General features: G+C 39.6%; 1 protein-coding gene across 11 annotated transcripts in view; it reads left to right on the top strand.

Annotated features, from left to right (window-relative positions):
* si:ch211-102c2.8 (uncharacterized) overlaps window positions 1–17,839 on the top strand; it is a 121,086-nt gene that overhangs the window by 65,282 nt on the left and 37,965 nt on the right. For 10 of the 11 annotated variants that reach the window (XM_059988427.1, XM_059988423.1, XM_059988428.1 and 7 more), the window contains 2 exons: window positions 6,406–6,478; window positions 7,885–8,104. In XM_059988427.1, the coding sequence (XP_059844410.1) occupies window positions 6,406–6,478; window positions 7,885–8,079 (268 nt within the window). In that variant the 3' untranslated portion in view covers window positions 8,080–8,104. Of the gene's footprint in view, window positions 1–6,405; window positions 6,479–7,884; window positions 8,105–17,839 lie in introns of those variants that run through there. The other variant, XR_009515482.1, reaches the window with a different exon arrangement.

Genomic DNA, 17,839 nt, shown 5'->3' with positions numbered 1-17,839 from the left:
ACTCTAACTGGAAATTTAGCATTTCCTTCCATTATGCATGTAGATAACAAGCCACAATAGTATTAGCAGTACCTGTGACCTTGTCACCAATAAAAATCACATTACAGTTTTTACAAATAGCTCAGAATATCGTTCACAGCACACTCATTACTAATTTGAAATTATGGTAGTTATTTAATGCTTATTAAAGAAACTCATATTACTAGATCAGAAATTTGTATTTTTTATATTTTGATAACTATTTCAATATAATTGGTTTCTTTTGTGATCTTATGTTTTTATTTTATTTATTTAAATACAGTATTCTCAGAAAGGATCCACAGGCTTTGCTGGTCTTCTATAAAGGTTACAGACCTGCAAAAATAAAAGTTAAGAACCCCTGCTTTATGTGGCACCTGATTAAAATATTTCTGGAAATCCAAATCTATTAGTTCCCTTTAATCCACAGCATGTATTTACATCTTAAAAGGGCTCTAGTAAATCTAGTCAATGATTTCCCTTTTGAGAGTGTTGAGTTTGCTTGATTGCCGTATGAATTATGAATCATGCAACATGGAAACAGGTCCATGCAAGAGAATATAAATGCTGGAATTTGGAGTGACAAACAAGTTGCCTAGGAACTCAGTGGGTCAGAATCAGAATCGGGTTTATTATCACCAGCATGTATTTGTTAACTTAGCAGCAATTCAATGCAATACATAATATAGAAGAGAAAATAATTAATAATAATAAACCAATTACAGTAAAACAATTACAATCTATGTATATTGAATTGATTAAAAATTGTGCAAAAACAGAGATAATATACATTTAAAAAGTGAGGTAGTGTTCATGGGTTCAATGTCCATTTAGGAATCAGATGGCAGAGGGAAAGAAACTGGTCCTGAATCTCTGAGTGTGTGCCTTCAGGCTTCTGTACCTCCTACCTGATGGTAACAGTGAGAAAAGGGCATGACCTGGGTGCCGGAGGTCCTTAGGTCAAGCAGCATCTGTAGAGAGAGCTGAATAATCAGTGTTTACTGATTAACCTGTATTCCTTCAGCAATTTGTCTACCTATCAAGCACCTGTTTATACTAATCATACTCTATTTTTAACTCCTCTCCCCCCCCCCCCCCCCCCGTTACATTCACATAATTGGCATTCATAGCAAAAGGATTTGAGTACAGGAGCAGGGAGGTTCTACTGCAGTTGTACAAGGCCTTGGTGAGACTGCACCTAGAATATTGTGTGCAGTTTTGGTCCCCTAATCTGAGGAAAGACATTCTTACCATAGAGGGAGTACAGAGAAGGTTCACCAGATTGATTCCAGGGATGGCAGGACTTTCATATGAGGAAAGACTGGATCAACTAGGCTTATACTCACTGAAATTTAGAAGATTGAGGGGGATTTAGAAACGTATAAAATTCTAAAGGGATTGGACAGGCTAGATGCAGGAAGATTGTTTCCGATGTTGGGGAAGTCCAGAACGAGGGGTCACAGTTTAAGGATAAAGGAGAAGCCTTTTAGGACCGAGATGAGGAAAAACTTCTTCACACAGAGAGTGGTGAATCTGTGGAATTCTCTGCCACAGGAAACAGTTGAGGCCGGTTCATTGGCTATATTTAAGAGGAAGTTAGAATGGCCCTTGTGGCTAAAGGGATCAGGGAGTATGGAGAAAAAGCAGGTACAGGGTTCTGAGTTGGATGATCAGCCATGATCATACTGAATGGCGGTGCAGGCTCGAAGGGCCAAATGGCCTACTCCTGCACCTATTTTCTATGTTTCTATAAACTTAACCCAAATTCTATCACTCAATATATTCATGAGAAATAGATCCATACATTACAGCAGGGATGAGCCATGTTTCTGTGAAATAAAGTACACAACTGTCCTTGGTGTACCTCTGGTACAGCAATCTTGGTCCGAGGTCTTCAATTTGATTTTACAGAAACTGTACATTTGCGTGCAGGAACGGTGGTTTCAGTGCTCCACGCTTCAATTATACGTAGCCCTGCAAGCCTTCCTTGCTTCCCCTTTCTTAAAGGGAAACAGCACTCACAACCTGAGTAACAGTCCTTTTGGCCCACCTAGTCCATGCCAAACTGATGTATTCCCTGTCCCATTGATCTGCTCCTGCACCATAGGTCCTCCATACAACCCTTCCATCCATGTATTTTTCCAAATTTCTCTTAAATGTTCAAATTGAATTCACATCTACCACTTCTGGAGGCAGTCTGTTCCATACTCGCAGCTATGATTGAGTTTGTTCCTGTCAGGTTTCCCTTAAATTTTTCACCTTTCACCTCTAGCTTATGGCCTCCAGTTCTAGTCTCACCCATCTTCAGAGGGAAAAAGCCTACTTTTACCCTATCAACACCCCTCATAATTCTTTATACCTCATTCAAATTTCCCTTCCAGGGCAGTTTTGATTTATATAGTCAAATTCAGATTTCTGTTTAATCAAATAGTCTACCCAACTTCTCAAGTTAATGAAAAAGTGGTGCTTCAGGCTGCCTGGGGCAATGACCTCTGGCAGTGAATGAGGTTATACAATGACTTATCAATTAGATAAAAGTTTTTTTTGTGAAATACTGCCTGCAGTTGATCTGATTTTCTTCCACTAGCAAACTCCTCTTCTTGATTTCATTGTTCTTAGTATTCATTGCTATTACATGATTATTAATGGGAATCAGCCTTATTTCTGCAAACCACCACAAATCCACTGAAAGATAAAACATCATTTACCTAAACTGCCAAAGCCATTTAGAATTTAAAAAAACTACTTGTAGTCTATGACTTTATGCTGCTTTTTGCTCATAATAGAAGATATCATCTTCCACTGGCTTCACCATTTTATTGGCATCTTTCACTGGGATTTTAAAGCCTTTTGGAATTTTGTTCATGGGAAAGAAACTTTATGAAGTCTACAACCTCTGGGACAAAGAATGCCTAAGCCCATTTCCAACGGACCAAATATCTCTATCTGTATTGTTTTTTGAAGTTGCAGTGTTAACAAGCCAGTTCCCATTAATTAAATTGTCAGTGTTTTCCATTAACAACACTTCATTCTATTTGGAAAGCAAATGTGGGATTGGACGATGAACGGACAATCTTGCGACAAATCCATCAGAAATAATCTTTAACTTGATACAAATCTACAGTGCCATCTGTAGATTTTAATACAGTCATACTCACCACCATCCTTGCCTCTACCACCAGCAACACTGGCCCCGCCATAACCCATTGTACTCAATAATTAATAAATTCTTAGTGGTTTGTCCAATAATAATCGCTTCCCTTGTTAATCACCAGTTGCCAGTGATTTAACAAAAGTCTTTCCAGTGATTTTAACAAATGCTAGAATCTTTAAGGGAACTGTGCCCTTTTGAAACCTATCAAGTCAGAGCCAATAGACAGTAGGCCATTCGGCCCTTCTAGCCAGCACCGCCATTCACTATGATCAAGGCTGATCATACACAATCAGCACCCCATTCCTGCCCTTTCCCCATATCCCTTGACCCCAATATCTAAGCTCTATCTAACTCTCTCTTGAATGCATCCAGAGACTTGGCCTCCACTGCCTTCTGGGGCAGAGCATACCACATATCCACCACTCTCTGGGTGAAAAAGTTTTTCCGCATCTCTGTTCTAAATAGCCTACCCCTTATTCTTAAACTGTAGTTCTGGACTCACCCATCAGCTGGAACATGCTTCCTGCCTCCAGTGTGTCCCATCCCTTAATAATCTTATATGTTTCAATCAGATCCCCTCTCATCCTTCTAAATTCCAGTGTATACAAGCCCCAGTCGCTCCAATCTTTCAACATATGACAGTCCCGCCATTCCAGGAATTAACCATGTGAACCTACGCTGCACTCCCTCAATAGCAAGAATGTCCTTCCTCAAATTTGGAGACCAAAACTGCACACAATACTCCAGGTGGGGTCTCACCAGGGCCCTGTACAGCTGCAGAAGAACCTCTTTACTCCTATACTCAATTCTTCTTGTTATAAAAGCCAGCATGCCATTAGCTTTCTTCACTGCCTGCTGTACCTGCATGCTTGCTTTCATTGACTGATGTACAAGAACACCTAGATCTCATTGTACTTACCCTTTTCCTAACTTGACTCCATTTAGATAGTAATCTGCCTTCCTGTTCTTGCCACCAAAGTGGATAACCTCACATTTATCCACATTAAACTGCATCTGCCATACATTTGCCCACTCACCCAACCTGTCCAAGTCACCCTGCATTCTCATAACATCCTCCTGACATTTCACACTGCCACTCAGCTTTGTGTCATCAGGAAATTTGCTAATGTTACTTTTAATCCCTTCATCTAAATCATTGATGTATATTGTAAACAGCTGCGGTCCCAGCTTGTGGTGCCCCACTGGTCACAGCCTGCCATTCTGAAAGGGACCCATTTATCACTACTGTTTCCTGTCAGCCAGCCAATTTTCAATCCATGTCAGTACTCTGCCCCCAATACCATGTGCCCTAATTTTGCCCACTAATCTCCTATGTGGGACTTTATCAAATGCTACAATGTCAAATGAAACGTCAATGCTTTAGCAAAATGTTACAAGGCAGAAAGTGAAAAGATTCCAAATCAAAATTCCCAGCATAGGAACCAATCGGAATAGTGACTGTCACATTGCGATAAACAGCATTGTTTGCACTGAAATAATTCTAACACTAATTTCCCTGACTGAATCTTTGAACTCTGTCCATTTTCTCTGGCTGCTTTTGCGGAGATGAAAACATGAGGGTTTTATTTTCCCTATTCGGGTGCTTCTCTAGATCTCAGAAAACTGCTGAACAACCTTCCACTGGCTTTTCTCAGTGCCAATGTGTATCCCGATCTCTCAATACCCCTGTTCTACTTTCGCCAACTACATGGAGATTTGGTACATTGAAAATACAACAGACTACAGAACTGTTCTCAGTGTTTAACTATTCCAATTAGTACAACTACCAGCTGGTATTAAAGGAAGGATAGTATGTTTTGAGTGGATTATCATTTCTTTCCATTGGCTTTTAAGATAATAAAACATTTTAGGACATTTAAATAGCAACATTATAGATCACTCCCTACTTGTACATAGTTCTTTCCTTTTGCTTGTTTTTTTCTTTCCACTCTTTTCTATGAGTGTATACCTCAGATATATACTTAGTGGAGATTTGTGATATATATGATATATAGGTACAATGTCTGAAATACATCTTATGGAAATGTTTGATGATGAACTTCAATAAAAAATAAATTACAAAAAAAAAATAGAAACATTATCAAATAATTTGACACCAAGGGAAAAGCTATTAGGATGGATAACCAAAGACAAAGAATTTTAACGAGCACCTTAAGAGGAAGGAAGAAGGCAAAACTTAGGGAGAGTATTTCAGGCTTAGGCAGTTGAAGACCATGGCTACAAATTGCAACTTAAATGAGGAATATTCAAGAGGCAAGAAATAGAAAAATGCAGATAAAAGGCTTTTGGGCTGGAAGAAATTAGTAAGATAATGAAATGTCAAAGCTTTAGCAACATTTAAAAATAACAATAGGAATTTTTAAAAAACGAAGAGTTGAGTGACAAATGGTCTGAAAAGACTGGATGTGCGAGCAGACCTCAAAGGTCAGTTTCAAAAACCAAAACTGCTGGAAGCACTCGGCAGTGTGGAAAGAGAAGTAGAGTTGACTAGGAAAGAGAAATCAAATTAGTCAAAAGTTGCAAAGGAAATGAGGACATGGTCAATATGGGGATATCCACTCAGCAAACCTGGACTCACTCTATCAGATCAGTTCCTTTTGTTTCCCCCACCTTCCATGCAACTTAAAGCTACAGTTTTTCTGTTTTTCTCGGCAGATGAAGGATCTTTGATCTGAAATGTTAAGGCTGATTCTCTTTGCATAGATTCTGCTTGATCTGCTGGGTGTTTCCAGCATCTTTTAATTTCAGATCTCCAGCATATGCAGTTTAGATTTTCAGGCTTTTAAAGTTAATAACCACTTAATGGAATTTTGGACAGGATTTGTTTAATATTGAGGAAATACTTAATTGTTCAAAAAAAAAGTTAGTGAGAATATTTGGAACATGCAAAGATATACCATGGTAAGTCCAGTGAGCTTGTGACAGGCTCCTTAGTCATTTAGCAGGCTGACAAGACAGTTATATTACAAGTGGCAAAATAGTTCAGTATGCAAAAAGACATGCTTCTTGTACAATATTTGATGGCTCTTGTCCTTTGGCAGATTTAGTGAGCTTAGCCACAGGAGAAGATTTTTGTGCAGAAATTTAATAAAATCCAATTAATTAAGAACAGTCACTTGAACTTTGGCCATGAGTTGGACTTAACTATCAAAGCATAAGAGAGTAATCTGTTTTGTGGGTCATAATTATCAAACCAGTTTCCTTTACTTTAGCGGTTTCTTGAAGAAAGGTGAACATGAAAAGAAGACAGAAAAACTGGAAAATGAAATCCAACAACTATCTTTGGTAAATTTTGATTTAATCTAACCCTATAGATATAACACATGACCTTGGGTTGAAGCCACACTGTCTGATGTGTCCTGTTTGACTGGGTCTGTGTGAGTTGAGAGCTGTTTCTATAGCCATATTTACTTGCAACATCATTTTTGGAGGGGTGGGGGTGGTAAATGTCTCGGCTTGGTTATTTCACAAAGACGAATGCTGACTCACCAGCCAGATCCCTGAAGCTGGTCCGTAATCAGCAAAAGCATCTGGTCAAACTATATCCACTGGCCGAACTAACTCTCAAAATCAAAGATTTTCATTGAAAATTGAATCTCTCTTCAATTTACATTCAAACTAATAAAAATTGAAATTGTTAGTGTAATTTTTAAATAATAAAAATACTTTAAAAACAATTAAGTACAAAAAGCTGTAAATGATCTGAAACTCATCCATTTCCTTCTGTTGATATGAATGGAGTTACTGATCTAGCAATAGAACTGACGTTCCAAAACGTCATCCTCCAAAACTTCCGCCATCTCCAAAAGGATTCTACAACCAAATATATCTTTACCTCCCCCTCACTTTCCACAGGGATTGCTCCTTATGGTAAAAAAACAAATTCATTCCCCCTCGCTTTGCCTATTTCCCACTCTGGCCTCTTAACTCTTCTCACCTGCCTATTATCACCTCCTTCCCTTTCTCTCATGGACCACTCTCCTCTTTTATCAGATTCCTTCCTCTCCATTCCTCGATCATTCTTACCCACCTGGCTTTACCTTCTAGATGTCCTCCTTCCTTTTGCCCCACCTTTTAAAATTGGGTATCTTTCCCCATCCTTTCCAGTCCCGAAACATCATCTGTTCATTCATTTCCTTAGATTCTGCTTGACTTGCTGAGTTCCTCCAGCATTTTGTGTGTTGCTTTGGGTTTCAAGAATCTGCAGACGCTTCGTGTTTAAGATCTGATGTTGTGTAGCTTTGGCACTTAATTTTCCAAAAAAAAGCTGCACCTTCACCTTTATCTCAATGTTTTTTTAGTAAGCAAAGTTTACATTCCATAGACAACTAGACTTCTAAGAATTCCTTAGAAGTTGTAGGTGAAGCAGTGAAAAAATGCAAGCATTGACTTTGGTAGAGAAATGGATTGATAGTATAAACAGTTCAATTGTTTTTATTTGCATTTGTGAAGTTTGTCTTCTTTTGCACATTGGTTTTTTTCCCGTCTTTCTGTGTTGTAGCTTTCCACTGATTTATTGTTTCTTTGCATCTACTATAAATGTCCACAAGAAACTGAATCTCAGAGTAGGACATAGTCACATGTACATACTTTGTAGTAAATTTACTTTGAACTTTGATAGATCATTATATTGCAGAGCAACCAGAATTCTGCAGTACAGTAACCCTTGTGTACTTTTTATTCCTTAATAGGGACACAGTGAAAACTTGTTTTTGCAATCCACACCCACTCCATCATTGACTTCCTCTGCAATTGTCTCTTTGAGACAGCAGAACTTTGGAACATTGAAACTGCTACAACATTTGCAAAGTCGTGTGAAGCAGCTCCGGGAAGAAAACCGCATCTACCATGGAAGTGGCCTGAAAGATATGAACACTGCACACTGAATCAAGAAGCTCATACAAAAAGATGGTGAGTTTGGTCCTTGGTTGTAAAGCATGTTCATTAAATTGACAGCAACTAACAGAATGCTGGTCTGGGGATAGAAAACTTTGTGGACTTTAACTGTATGCAAGATCAGTGTACAGAATGACAATACTTAAAACTCTCTACTTCTTTCAAATATGTTGAAACTATATACTCTTCTCCAGAATTGTTAGGACATGACTGATGCCAGACCTCAGCAATTACCCTCTAATTATTTTCCTTTGAACAGGAGAACATTAAGTGTAGACACAACCTCGGTTATACCAGTGTTCTGAGAACTGTCCATTATCTAAGTTTCTGCAAGTCAGAAATGTCCATGAAAGGTTAAAGGTTACAGATCAGTACAGACCTGAGTTAGAATTAGTTAATTAATACAGATCTGTATTACAGATTCAAAGCACGCTGGACAAAATGTAGGACCAAAGAGATTCAACCTGTCATACCAAGAGGTCATTTGGCCCATCTTGTCCTGACCACTCTATGCAAAAGAATTCAATGAGTCCTCCCCTCCCACCCCTCAACCAGCATGTCCTATGGCTCGAAGATGTTTTCTTAAGTACTTATCCATTTATTCTCTTTGATACTTCAATTGATTGTCTCTCCACTACATTTCAGATCCTAACTACTTGCTACACAATGTTTTTATACATGTATTTTTTGGCTATTTTTGTTAATCACCAATTAGGTCTTTTGTTCTTGACTCTTCTGCCAGTGAAAACAGTCTCCTTTTGCTGAACACCTACCCTCCGTCTGCCAACAAAAGTGGGATCTCCTAGTAGACCTCCATTTCAATACCACTTCCCATTCCAACATGTCAGTCCATGGCCTCCTTTACTGCTGTGATGAAGCCACACTCAGGTTGGAGGAGTAACACCTTATATACCTTCTGCGTAGCCTCCAACCTGATAGCATGAACATCCATTTCTCGAACTTCCAGTAATGCCTCCCCCTTCTCCTTCACCATTCCCCATTCCTGTTTACCCCGCTCCTTTTCTCCTGACCTAACCATCACCTCTCTCTGATGCTCTTCCTCCTTCTTTTCTTCCATGATCTTTGACCTCTCCTCTCAGATTCCCCCTCCTCCAGCCTTCTCTTTCGTCAATCACCTTCCCAATAGAATAGGTTGAGTGAACTCGGCCTTTTCTCCTTGGAGTGACAGAGGATGAGAGGTGACTTGATAGAGGTGTACAACATATTGAGAGGCATTGATCATGTGGATAGTCAAGAGGCTTTTCCCCAGAGCTGAATTGGCTAGCATAAGAGGGCATAGTTTTAAGGTGCTTGGAAGTTGGTACAGTGGAGATGTTGGATAAGTTTTTTTTACACAGAGAGTGGTGAGTGCGTGGAATGGGCTGCCAGCGGCGATGGTGGAGGCGGAAACGATAGGGTCTTTCAAGAGATTCCTGGGTGGCTACATGGAGCTTAGAAAAATAGACAGCTATGGGTAAAGCCTAGGTAGTTCTCAGGTAGGGACAAGTTTGGCACAGCTTTGTGGGTTGAAGGGCTTGTATGGTGCTGTATATTTCCTATGTTTCTATGTAACTTCCCAGCTCTTTACTTCACCCCTCCCCCAGTTTCACCTAACAGCTACCACCGTGTACTTCTTCCTTCTTCCCCCCCCCCCACCTTCTTACTGTCTTCTCATCTCTTTTCCAGTCCCAATGAATGGTCTCAGCCCAAAATGTCAACTGTTCACTTTTCCATAGATGCCGCCTGGCCTGCTGAATTCCTCCAGCATTTTGTGCATGTTCCTCCCTCCAACTATTATTTGGACACTTAGTGAATTTGGATAGCTTTAATCCCATACAGCCTGCCCTGCTCCTAGGAGAATCACAGCTGCCCATTTTCACCACTGGAATTACTCTAGTGCATCCAGTATAATGCCCACAATTGGATACAATATTCAAACTGTGGCCAAATTGTTGCTTTACGAAAGGTCATTACAACATCTTTCTTTTGTACACATACCTCCATTTATAAATCCCATTAACATATAGGCTCCTTTTAAGTACTTTTTTAAAAAACTTGCCACTACTTTCAATGCATACATATCTAAATCATCTGGTATCACTTTTAGAATTGTGCCATCCAAGTTTATACTGTTTTTCCTATTATTTCAAATGAACTACATCATTTTTCATATTTTATCTGTCCATTCCATTAGTCTCTCTGCAGTCTCTTGACGTCTATAGTCTTCAGGGTTGTCTATGTTTCAATCAGATGGGCTCCCTGCAAATATGTAAACTGTTTGTATACCAAGTAAAAATTGTTAATATACATTAAGTAAATAAGTGATCCTTATATTAATCTCTGGGTAACACTGCTCCTTTGCCTCCACTCTGAAAAATAAATACTAATTAATACATTTTTTTTCTTGTAACATAGACAAACTCATGTTGGTTCCCCCAATCAATCCATACTTCCAGTGGGAGAATTAAATTTAAAAAGGGATCAGTGTAAATGGGTGCTGATCTGGTGGTCTGCAGGGCCCATTTCCACACTGTTTGACTCTGTATTGTGTGGATGTCTACTAATTCTGTCTCTGACAATTGTTTCTAAATGTTGCCACCCACTTCCAAGATGTATTAGTTAAAAGGGCCTGTAGTTTATCCTTGTACTCCTTTTTTTATATATAATTATTTGCAAAGTCCATACACACGCCCAACAATGGGCAGCAAGCTGGAAGATTATGAGCATTTTAATTCTCTCAGCAACCTAGGACCAGTCAATTTAACCATACTATGCAATTCTCAGTCTTGACTAAATAAATGCTGTCTTGACTGCTTTGGGACTGCAATGTTTACTTAGTGCTGCCAGCCCTTTCACATCCCATTTCCTTATCTTTCCCAAAAACCTTGAATCAATGAATATTTAGTACCCAATTTTCCCTTTTAAAATAGGTTTTCATTATGACCACAACATTGTAATCCTATGATGAACTATGCTCCAGTTTTGTTTAATGAATTGCATGCTATCACACACATGCTCTGTACACTTATCTTCACTATCCAAAAATACAGTGGTTACTTGAAAACAAACTAAAATCGCTCAGAGACTGAGTACAGGGGTTGACACTGCTTTCCACAGTAATGAAGTTCCAAGGTCAAAAAAGGTACATTCAGTCCTTTATTACAAAGCCAACAAAGATGAACAATCTTGTAGTGTTAAGAAACTAACAAAACTAAAACTAGTGATATGCTGAAATTAACATTCCAATTAGTGTAACTAGTGTATTTAAGCATTCTAAAAGCATACAGAGAAATTAATGTATTTAAAAGGTCAACAAAAAAATTCACCCCGTGGCTTCCTCTCAGGCTCTAACTCAATTAGACTAAACTGAACTAATGGTGACAAAGCGAGAATACGTAACTACACTCATTTGCTTCTACCACATCCCAACTATGTGTCAAATTACCCATAAATGTGCAACACAATTAGAATATAGAAAAGCTTTACACTATAATAATTGCAACCACATACTACCAAAATACGAGACATGAATTCTTCAAGGATAAATATCTTGACATTTATGCAAACGTGCTCTTTTTTTTCTCTTACAATCAAGTCATCTAGGCCAGAAGCTTTCAGGACTTCGCTCAGTAAGAGTGATCGTTACCAACACTCTTTACAAGTCAAAGTCATGAAGCTTCTCAAACCTCTACCGACCTGTAGAAGTCAGATCTTGGGTCTAAACATGCCAATATTACAGGATGTTTAAACTTTTCAGCCATGGCTGCCCTACTAAGTCATCCAACAACTCTCAAGACATCATCTTCAAGTACTTATCTGACTGTGGAAATATGGCGATTCCTTTCCAGACTTTTTACCCTTTGCAAACTTCTATGTTCTATGAGAATTCATCTGGAAATCTCTTTCTCGGGCAAAACCCAAATGACGTCTATTTCAGCCTTTCTGCGTTCCTCCACTGAAAGAGAATTTTGGCTGATTTGATCTTTGGCTTTCTCAATCTCTCTCTCTGTCCCCCAAAAATACTCTTGTTGTTCTTCATCCAAGTCAAACTACAAAAAAGAGATGTTCAATTGCTTTATCTTCTAAGAAACCAGAGAAAGTTCTTAAATTTAGAAATCCAGGCCAGTATCTTCCTCAAACAGATCCAAGACAAAAAGTGATGGATTATGCATGTTGCCATGTTCATCTTCTCTTCAATCAACATATCTTTAATTGCACACACCTCTTGACTTCTGGATCATCTAGCACAAGTTCTCCAGAACAAATTGGGATTCACAGGCCATTCCCTTTCGGGCTGAAGAAGATACTGAGGCCCTGACACCCGTTCTTCAGGAATGCTTTCACCTTCAACCCTCTAGAGGACAAATCTTCAGGGTTGCTTGAAGTGTTTACTTACTTCCATTGAGATGCTTTTGAGACCTTAAGAATTTCTGAAACTCTGTGTGGAATGAAGGTTCAGAAGCTGGAAGTTTCATTCTTGATGTACTTCAGCACAGAAGTACTATCAGTCCAAAAAAGTCCTCAAGCTGCATGTTCAACTCCTTCCTCCATTGTAGCAGCAATGAGCTCCATATGAGAGATGCAAACTGATTTCAACAGGGCTACCCTAGATTTTCCCATGATAAAAGCATTGTGTGCATAAGAGCATATGTTGTGCAACAATAGGCCATCATACCAGCCAAGCCCTTCCTATCCACTTTGTGAATCAAAAGTTGCCTTTAACACAAATAGATACAAGATCATAATAGAGGCACACCACTTCTTCCTCAGGGGATACTGACACAAGGCAGTCATCAACGTAGAAGCAATGCAAAACCCTATGCACTGTCTCGCGACTAAACTGCTCTTCATTGTCTTCTGCACATTTCCTCAGAACAAAGTTTGCAAGGCTCAATAAAGATGAAGTTGCTCCAAAGAGATGTAGCACCATTTTAAAGTTCACCTTGGCTGGGGTTACAATCAGGCCACCACAGAAACTTCAGCAGAACTGGATCTTCTGTTGATACTTCAACCTGATGAAACTTTGATACAATATCTGCTGTGATCACCACTGGTTCTTTACTGAATCTGGTTATGACTCCAGTCAGTGAGCTAGTAAGATCTGGTTCCTGTAAAGGCTGAGCATTAAGTGATACTCCCTGAAAAGTTGCTTCCCTGTCAAACACTAAGTTTCCCTTTTCTGGGGTGGTAAACAGCAGAATGTGGAATATATTAGACTTTCCCATCACTGTGTTCCAAATCTTGTGTTAGCAGGAGCTTTCTTCCTTCATGAAAACTGTGTAGTCAGTGAGAAAAGCCTTCTTAAACCTCTTAGATTTAGAACACACTGTTCAGCAATCTTCCTATTATATGGCATATTAATCTCCTTTCTCAAAGGTAAACCAATCTGGTAGCAGCACTGACTAGTTTTGCAGAATTTGTAACCAGTTCCATGAACGTGATCTTCTCTTGACAAATCAGGTTGTATATCCTGACTGCATTCACTGAAGTCTGCCTTAATAAACTGCTGCTGCCAAAGCTCATCCAAGTTCAAAACTGAGATCCTGTTAACTGGTAGCTCTGGCTGTGTACAGTCTCTTCCATCACCATGGTCTCCTTCCAGTGGTCCATTCACAATGCACCCGACATTGTTTTAATTGCATAGGATCCATCATCAACACTGCGAATCACTTGCAACAGCTCCAATGCTTTAGGCACATCTGTCACTATCAACAGCTCAATTTCCGAATCCATCTCAGGTGAGACTATCCCTGGAGATCCCTCTGTCATGGAATGTTCCATTTGTGGACAGGCATATTCTTCTGCATATCATCACGTCAGCCACTTCAAATCCTGAAACAATGTAGCTATTCAAAACTTTCTCGTGACCCGTGGTGCACAAGAATGTGTGTCCTTTCTCTTGTACGGTTTCCCTTCTTAGACTTCATTTTTACTGGAATGCACACCTTGAAAGGGAGAATAAAACTACAGTTATGAGGATCCCTGTGGCACCCAGTGACCCGTCTCAGAGGCTGACATGGAATTGTCCTTCAAGAGGGTGAACCCTCGCACAGTGATAGGTCCTGATGGGGTATCTGGTAGGGCTCTGAAAACCTGTACAAACCAACTGGTGGGCGTGTTCAGTCTCTCATTGCTACAGTCAAAAGTTCCCACCTGCTTCAAAAGGGCAACAATCATACTAATGCCCAAGAGCAGGGTGAGCTGCCTTAATGATTATCATCCAGTAGCACTCACCTCTGTGATAAAAAAGAGAATGGTTATGGCCATAGTCAACTTCTACCTCAGCAAGGACTGGGACCCACTGCAATATATCTATCACCACAATAGATCTGCAGCGGATGTGATCTCATTGCCTCTTCATATGTCCTTGGATCACTCGGACAATACTAATCCTTATGTCAGACTGCTGTTTATTGACTACAGCTCAATATTTAACACAATCATTCCTACAGGTCTGATCATAAAACTCCAAAGCCTGGGCCTTTGTACCTCTTTCTGCAACTGGGTCCTCGATTTCTTTAATGGAAGATGACAATCTGTGCGGATCGAAGGTAACATCTCTGCTTCAGTGATAACACTGGCGCCCCTCAACAATATGTGCTTAGCCCACTGCTCTACTCTCTCTACACCCATGACTGTATGGCCATGCATAGCTCAAATGCCATCTACAAATTTGTTGCCACAACTATTGTGGGAAGAATTCAATATGTGACAAAGGATGTATAGGAGTGAGATAAATCAGCTAGTTAAGTGGTGTCGTAGCAACAACCTTGCACTCAACGTAAGCAAGACCAAAGAATGGATTGTGGACTTCAGAAGGGGTAAGATGAGGGAACCAGTCCTCATAGAGGGATCAGAAGTTGAAAGAATGAGCAATTTCAAGTTCCTGGGTGTCAACATCTCTGGGGACCTATCCTGGGCCCAACATATTGATGCAGTTACAAAGAAGGCACGACAGCGGCTATAGTTCATTAGGAGTTTGAGATTTTCTATGTCACCAAAGACAGTGGCAAATTACTACAGATGTCTCATGGACAGCATTCTAACAGGTTGCATTACCATCTGATATTGGAGGGGCGGGGATGGGGTTGCACTGCGCAGGATTGAAATAAGCTGCAGGAAGCTGTGAACTCAGTCAGCTCCATCATAGATACAAGCCTCTCCAGCATCCAAGACGTTTTCAAGGAGCAACGGCCTTTAAAAAAAACAGCCTCCATCATTAAAAATCCTCATCACCCATGGCATTCCCTCTTCTCACTGATACCATCAACACTACCTCTTTTTTCCCACTACTTATTTATATATATATATATATATATATATATATACACACACACATATACATACACACACACAGTTACCGCAATACATAACAACAAAAACTATGAACTGCAATGTACTGCTGCCACATATCAACAAATTTCACAACACATGCCAGTGATATTAAACCTGGTTCTGATTATGGGAAGTTTACAATCAATATCACCAGCCTTTCTAAGGCTATTAAGATGCCAGGGCACCACTCACTGCTGAGTCTAATTCTTTCACAACTTGTTTTGATTCTGCACCCTCTTTGTTAAGAATGAATATGAGGTATGCTAGGATGTTTGTCACTGCACACCTTGCATAAAAGATACTTCCTGGAATCCTTGCTGCTGTGTCCTGTACATAAACAGTTAAAGCAGACACCACTTTCATTTTAGGAAGGCAATCTTCTCACTATGAATCCTTTTTTTCAGTTAAGGGTACAATTCCAATGTATGCTCACCCTCGCAGAACAAACAAACAAACCCTTCCATTAGTTCCAGGTTCAGTTTTAGATTTACATGGTACTGGGGCAATGCTGATTCCTTTAGCGTCAGAATGAAGTTATGACTTAGTTTTGTTTACACCCTTGCTTATTGCAGGTAAAGTAGCATCCTGAATATACCCAAACACTGGGTGTGCAGCAATCTTACAAACAAGCTGGATGAACTCAGTAAGTCGGGCAGCATCCGTTGAAACAAGCTCGTTTCAACGGATGCTGCCCAACCTGCTGAGTTCATACAGCTTGTTTGTACGTGTTGATTTGACCACAGCATCTGCAGTGTACTTTGTATAGCAATCTTTACTTGCCTTTCAATAAAATCAATAATGTCAGCGAAATTAATCTTATGGTTATACCCTTTTTGCAGTTCAGGCCACTGTTCATTTATCCCTAAGATTTCAAGGCAATTTCTTTATAACAATGGACAATCATGTATCTACTACACTTCTTCCATGGCATTGCAACAGCCTCTAAGAAAAAGACTAATTTTGAAGAGCATCTTCAGATTTGATAGGCACCCAAGGAAGAGCCTGTAGAAATACACAATTTTTATGTTCATTATCAAGATGTTCCTGTAATAAAGCCTCTGTCTTTAGATATCCTCTCTTAGGGTCAATATGTTGGCAACTTCTGTTAAGTTCTTTAGGTGTACTGTTCAAGGAAATAGAGGCAGTCATCATAACTGCCAGTCTTTCCTTCATCACTATTCTCAAAAGCCCTCACGAATGCATGATACTGCAATGGATCATCATCGAAGACCTGAATCTCTCTTTTAGGCAAAGATGAAATGCATTGTTGTGCCAATAAGGTTGTTATTTCATTTTGCTTCTTCATAATATTAATAACACTATTCTTACATCTATCATGTGAGGCAAGGATGCTTCCATGCTGTAAGTGAATGTACCCATGAACCCTTTAAGCTGAGCCACCTCTTGGGGGTCTTGATTATGTTTCAGACACTTAAACAAATGAATCAACATTGACATTGACTGTGTTGGTTTTCCTTCGTGCCTCATCAATATAGGAACTCAGACCATAGGACTGTCCAGCTGGAGCACTTTTAGCACTCGCCTCATTTGAAGCCCTCAGCACATTAACTTTGGCCACGTTAACTGTGGAAATTTTTTCCTGCAACTTAAGCTGCTCCTTCCTTTTCCATAGCTTTTCCTCTACCAGAGCATCTTTGTCCTTCAATAACTCTTGTCATGCAATTAGTGCAGTTTAGAGTGGTGACATTTGACACACTGGTGCTTAGTTTGACGTCATCCTGTGGGTCCTCTGCTACATGCGTAGTCAAAAAAAAGCCTTGAAATTTGAGAAACATTTTCACTTGTTGTAGCAACATGACCTTCAATGGGACACGTTTGGGTCAACCATTGTTTCATATCCTCTATATTATTACATAGTATAAAAAAATACTGCTTCTGTATGTCTTGCTCGACCTTGGCAAGTAGTGACAACAGCACGTGATGTTGCTTAACAACAACTTCACAGAGATTAGTCAAGTCCTTAAGATAAGGAAAATGCCTTAGATGTGCAATCTTGTTGCCCTTAATTAACTCTTTGTTTGCCTGAAGTACCAGTGATATTCCATTCAATAAACAGTCAAACTGTCTGTACATCCACAGTTTTTAAACCAGACCAAACAACCTTCAAATCAAGCATCGGCAACTGGAGTATTTCAGCACTTTAATAAAACAAAGCAATGAACCCTTCGGCAAACACATGTTCGCGCAATGGTCCCCAATGGACAAGTGGCATTCACCATTCAAAACTGTATTCAAACCATAAACACATAGCATTAATCAACAAAAGTTAATTTACCTGCTGCAAGTTGTTGGAGTTATGATTCCAATTTTGCTAACAGGTCCAAGCAATCATTTGCCATGGACCGGCGTTCGTTTGGTATAACTTTTCTTTTTAGACAAAATGTAGCAGCTACT

Source organism: Hypanus sabinus, chromosome 13, assembly GCF_030144855.1.
Source record: "Hypanus sabinus isolate sHypSab1 chromosome 13, sHypSab1.hap1, whole genome shotgun sequence".
NCBI classification, from domain to species: Eukaryota; Metazoa; Chordata; class Chondrichthyes; order Myliobatiformes; family Dasyatidae; genus Hypanus; species Hypanus sabinus.
Note: the sequence above shows the minus strand (reverse complement) of the source record. Positions and strands in the feature narration are given on the sequence as shown.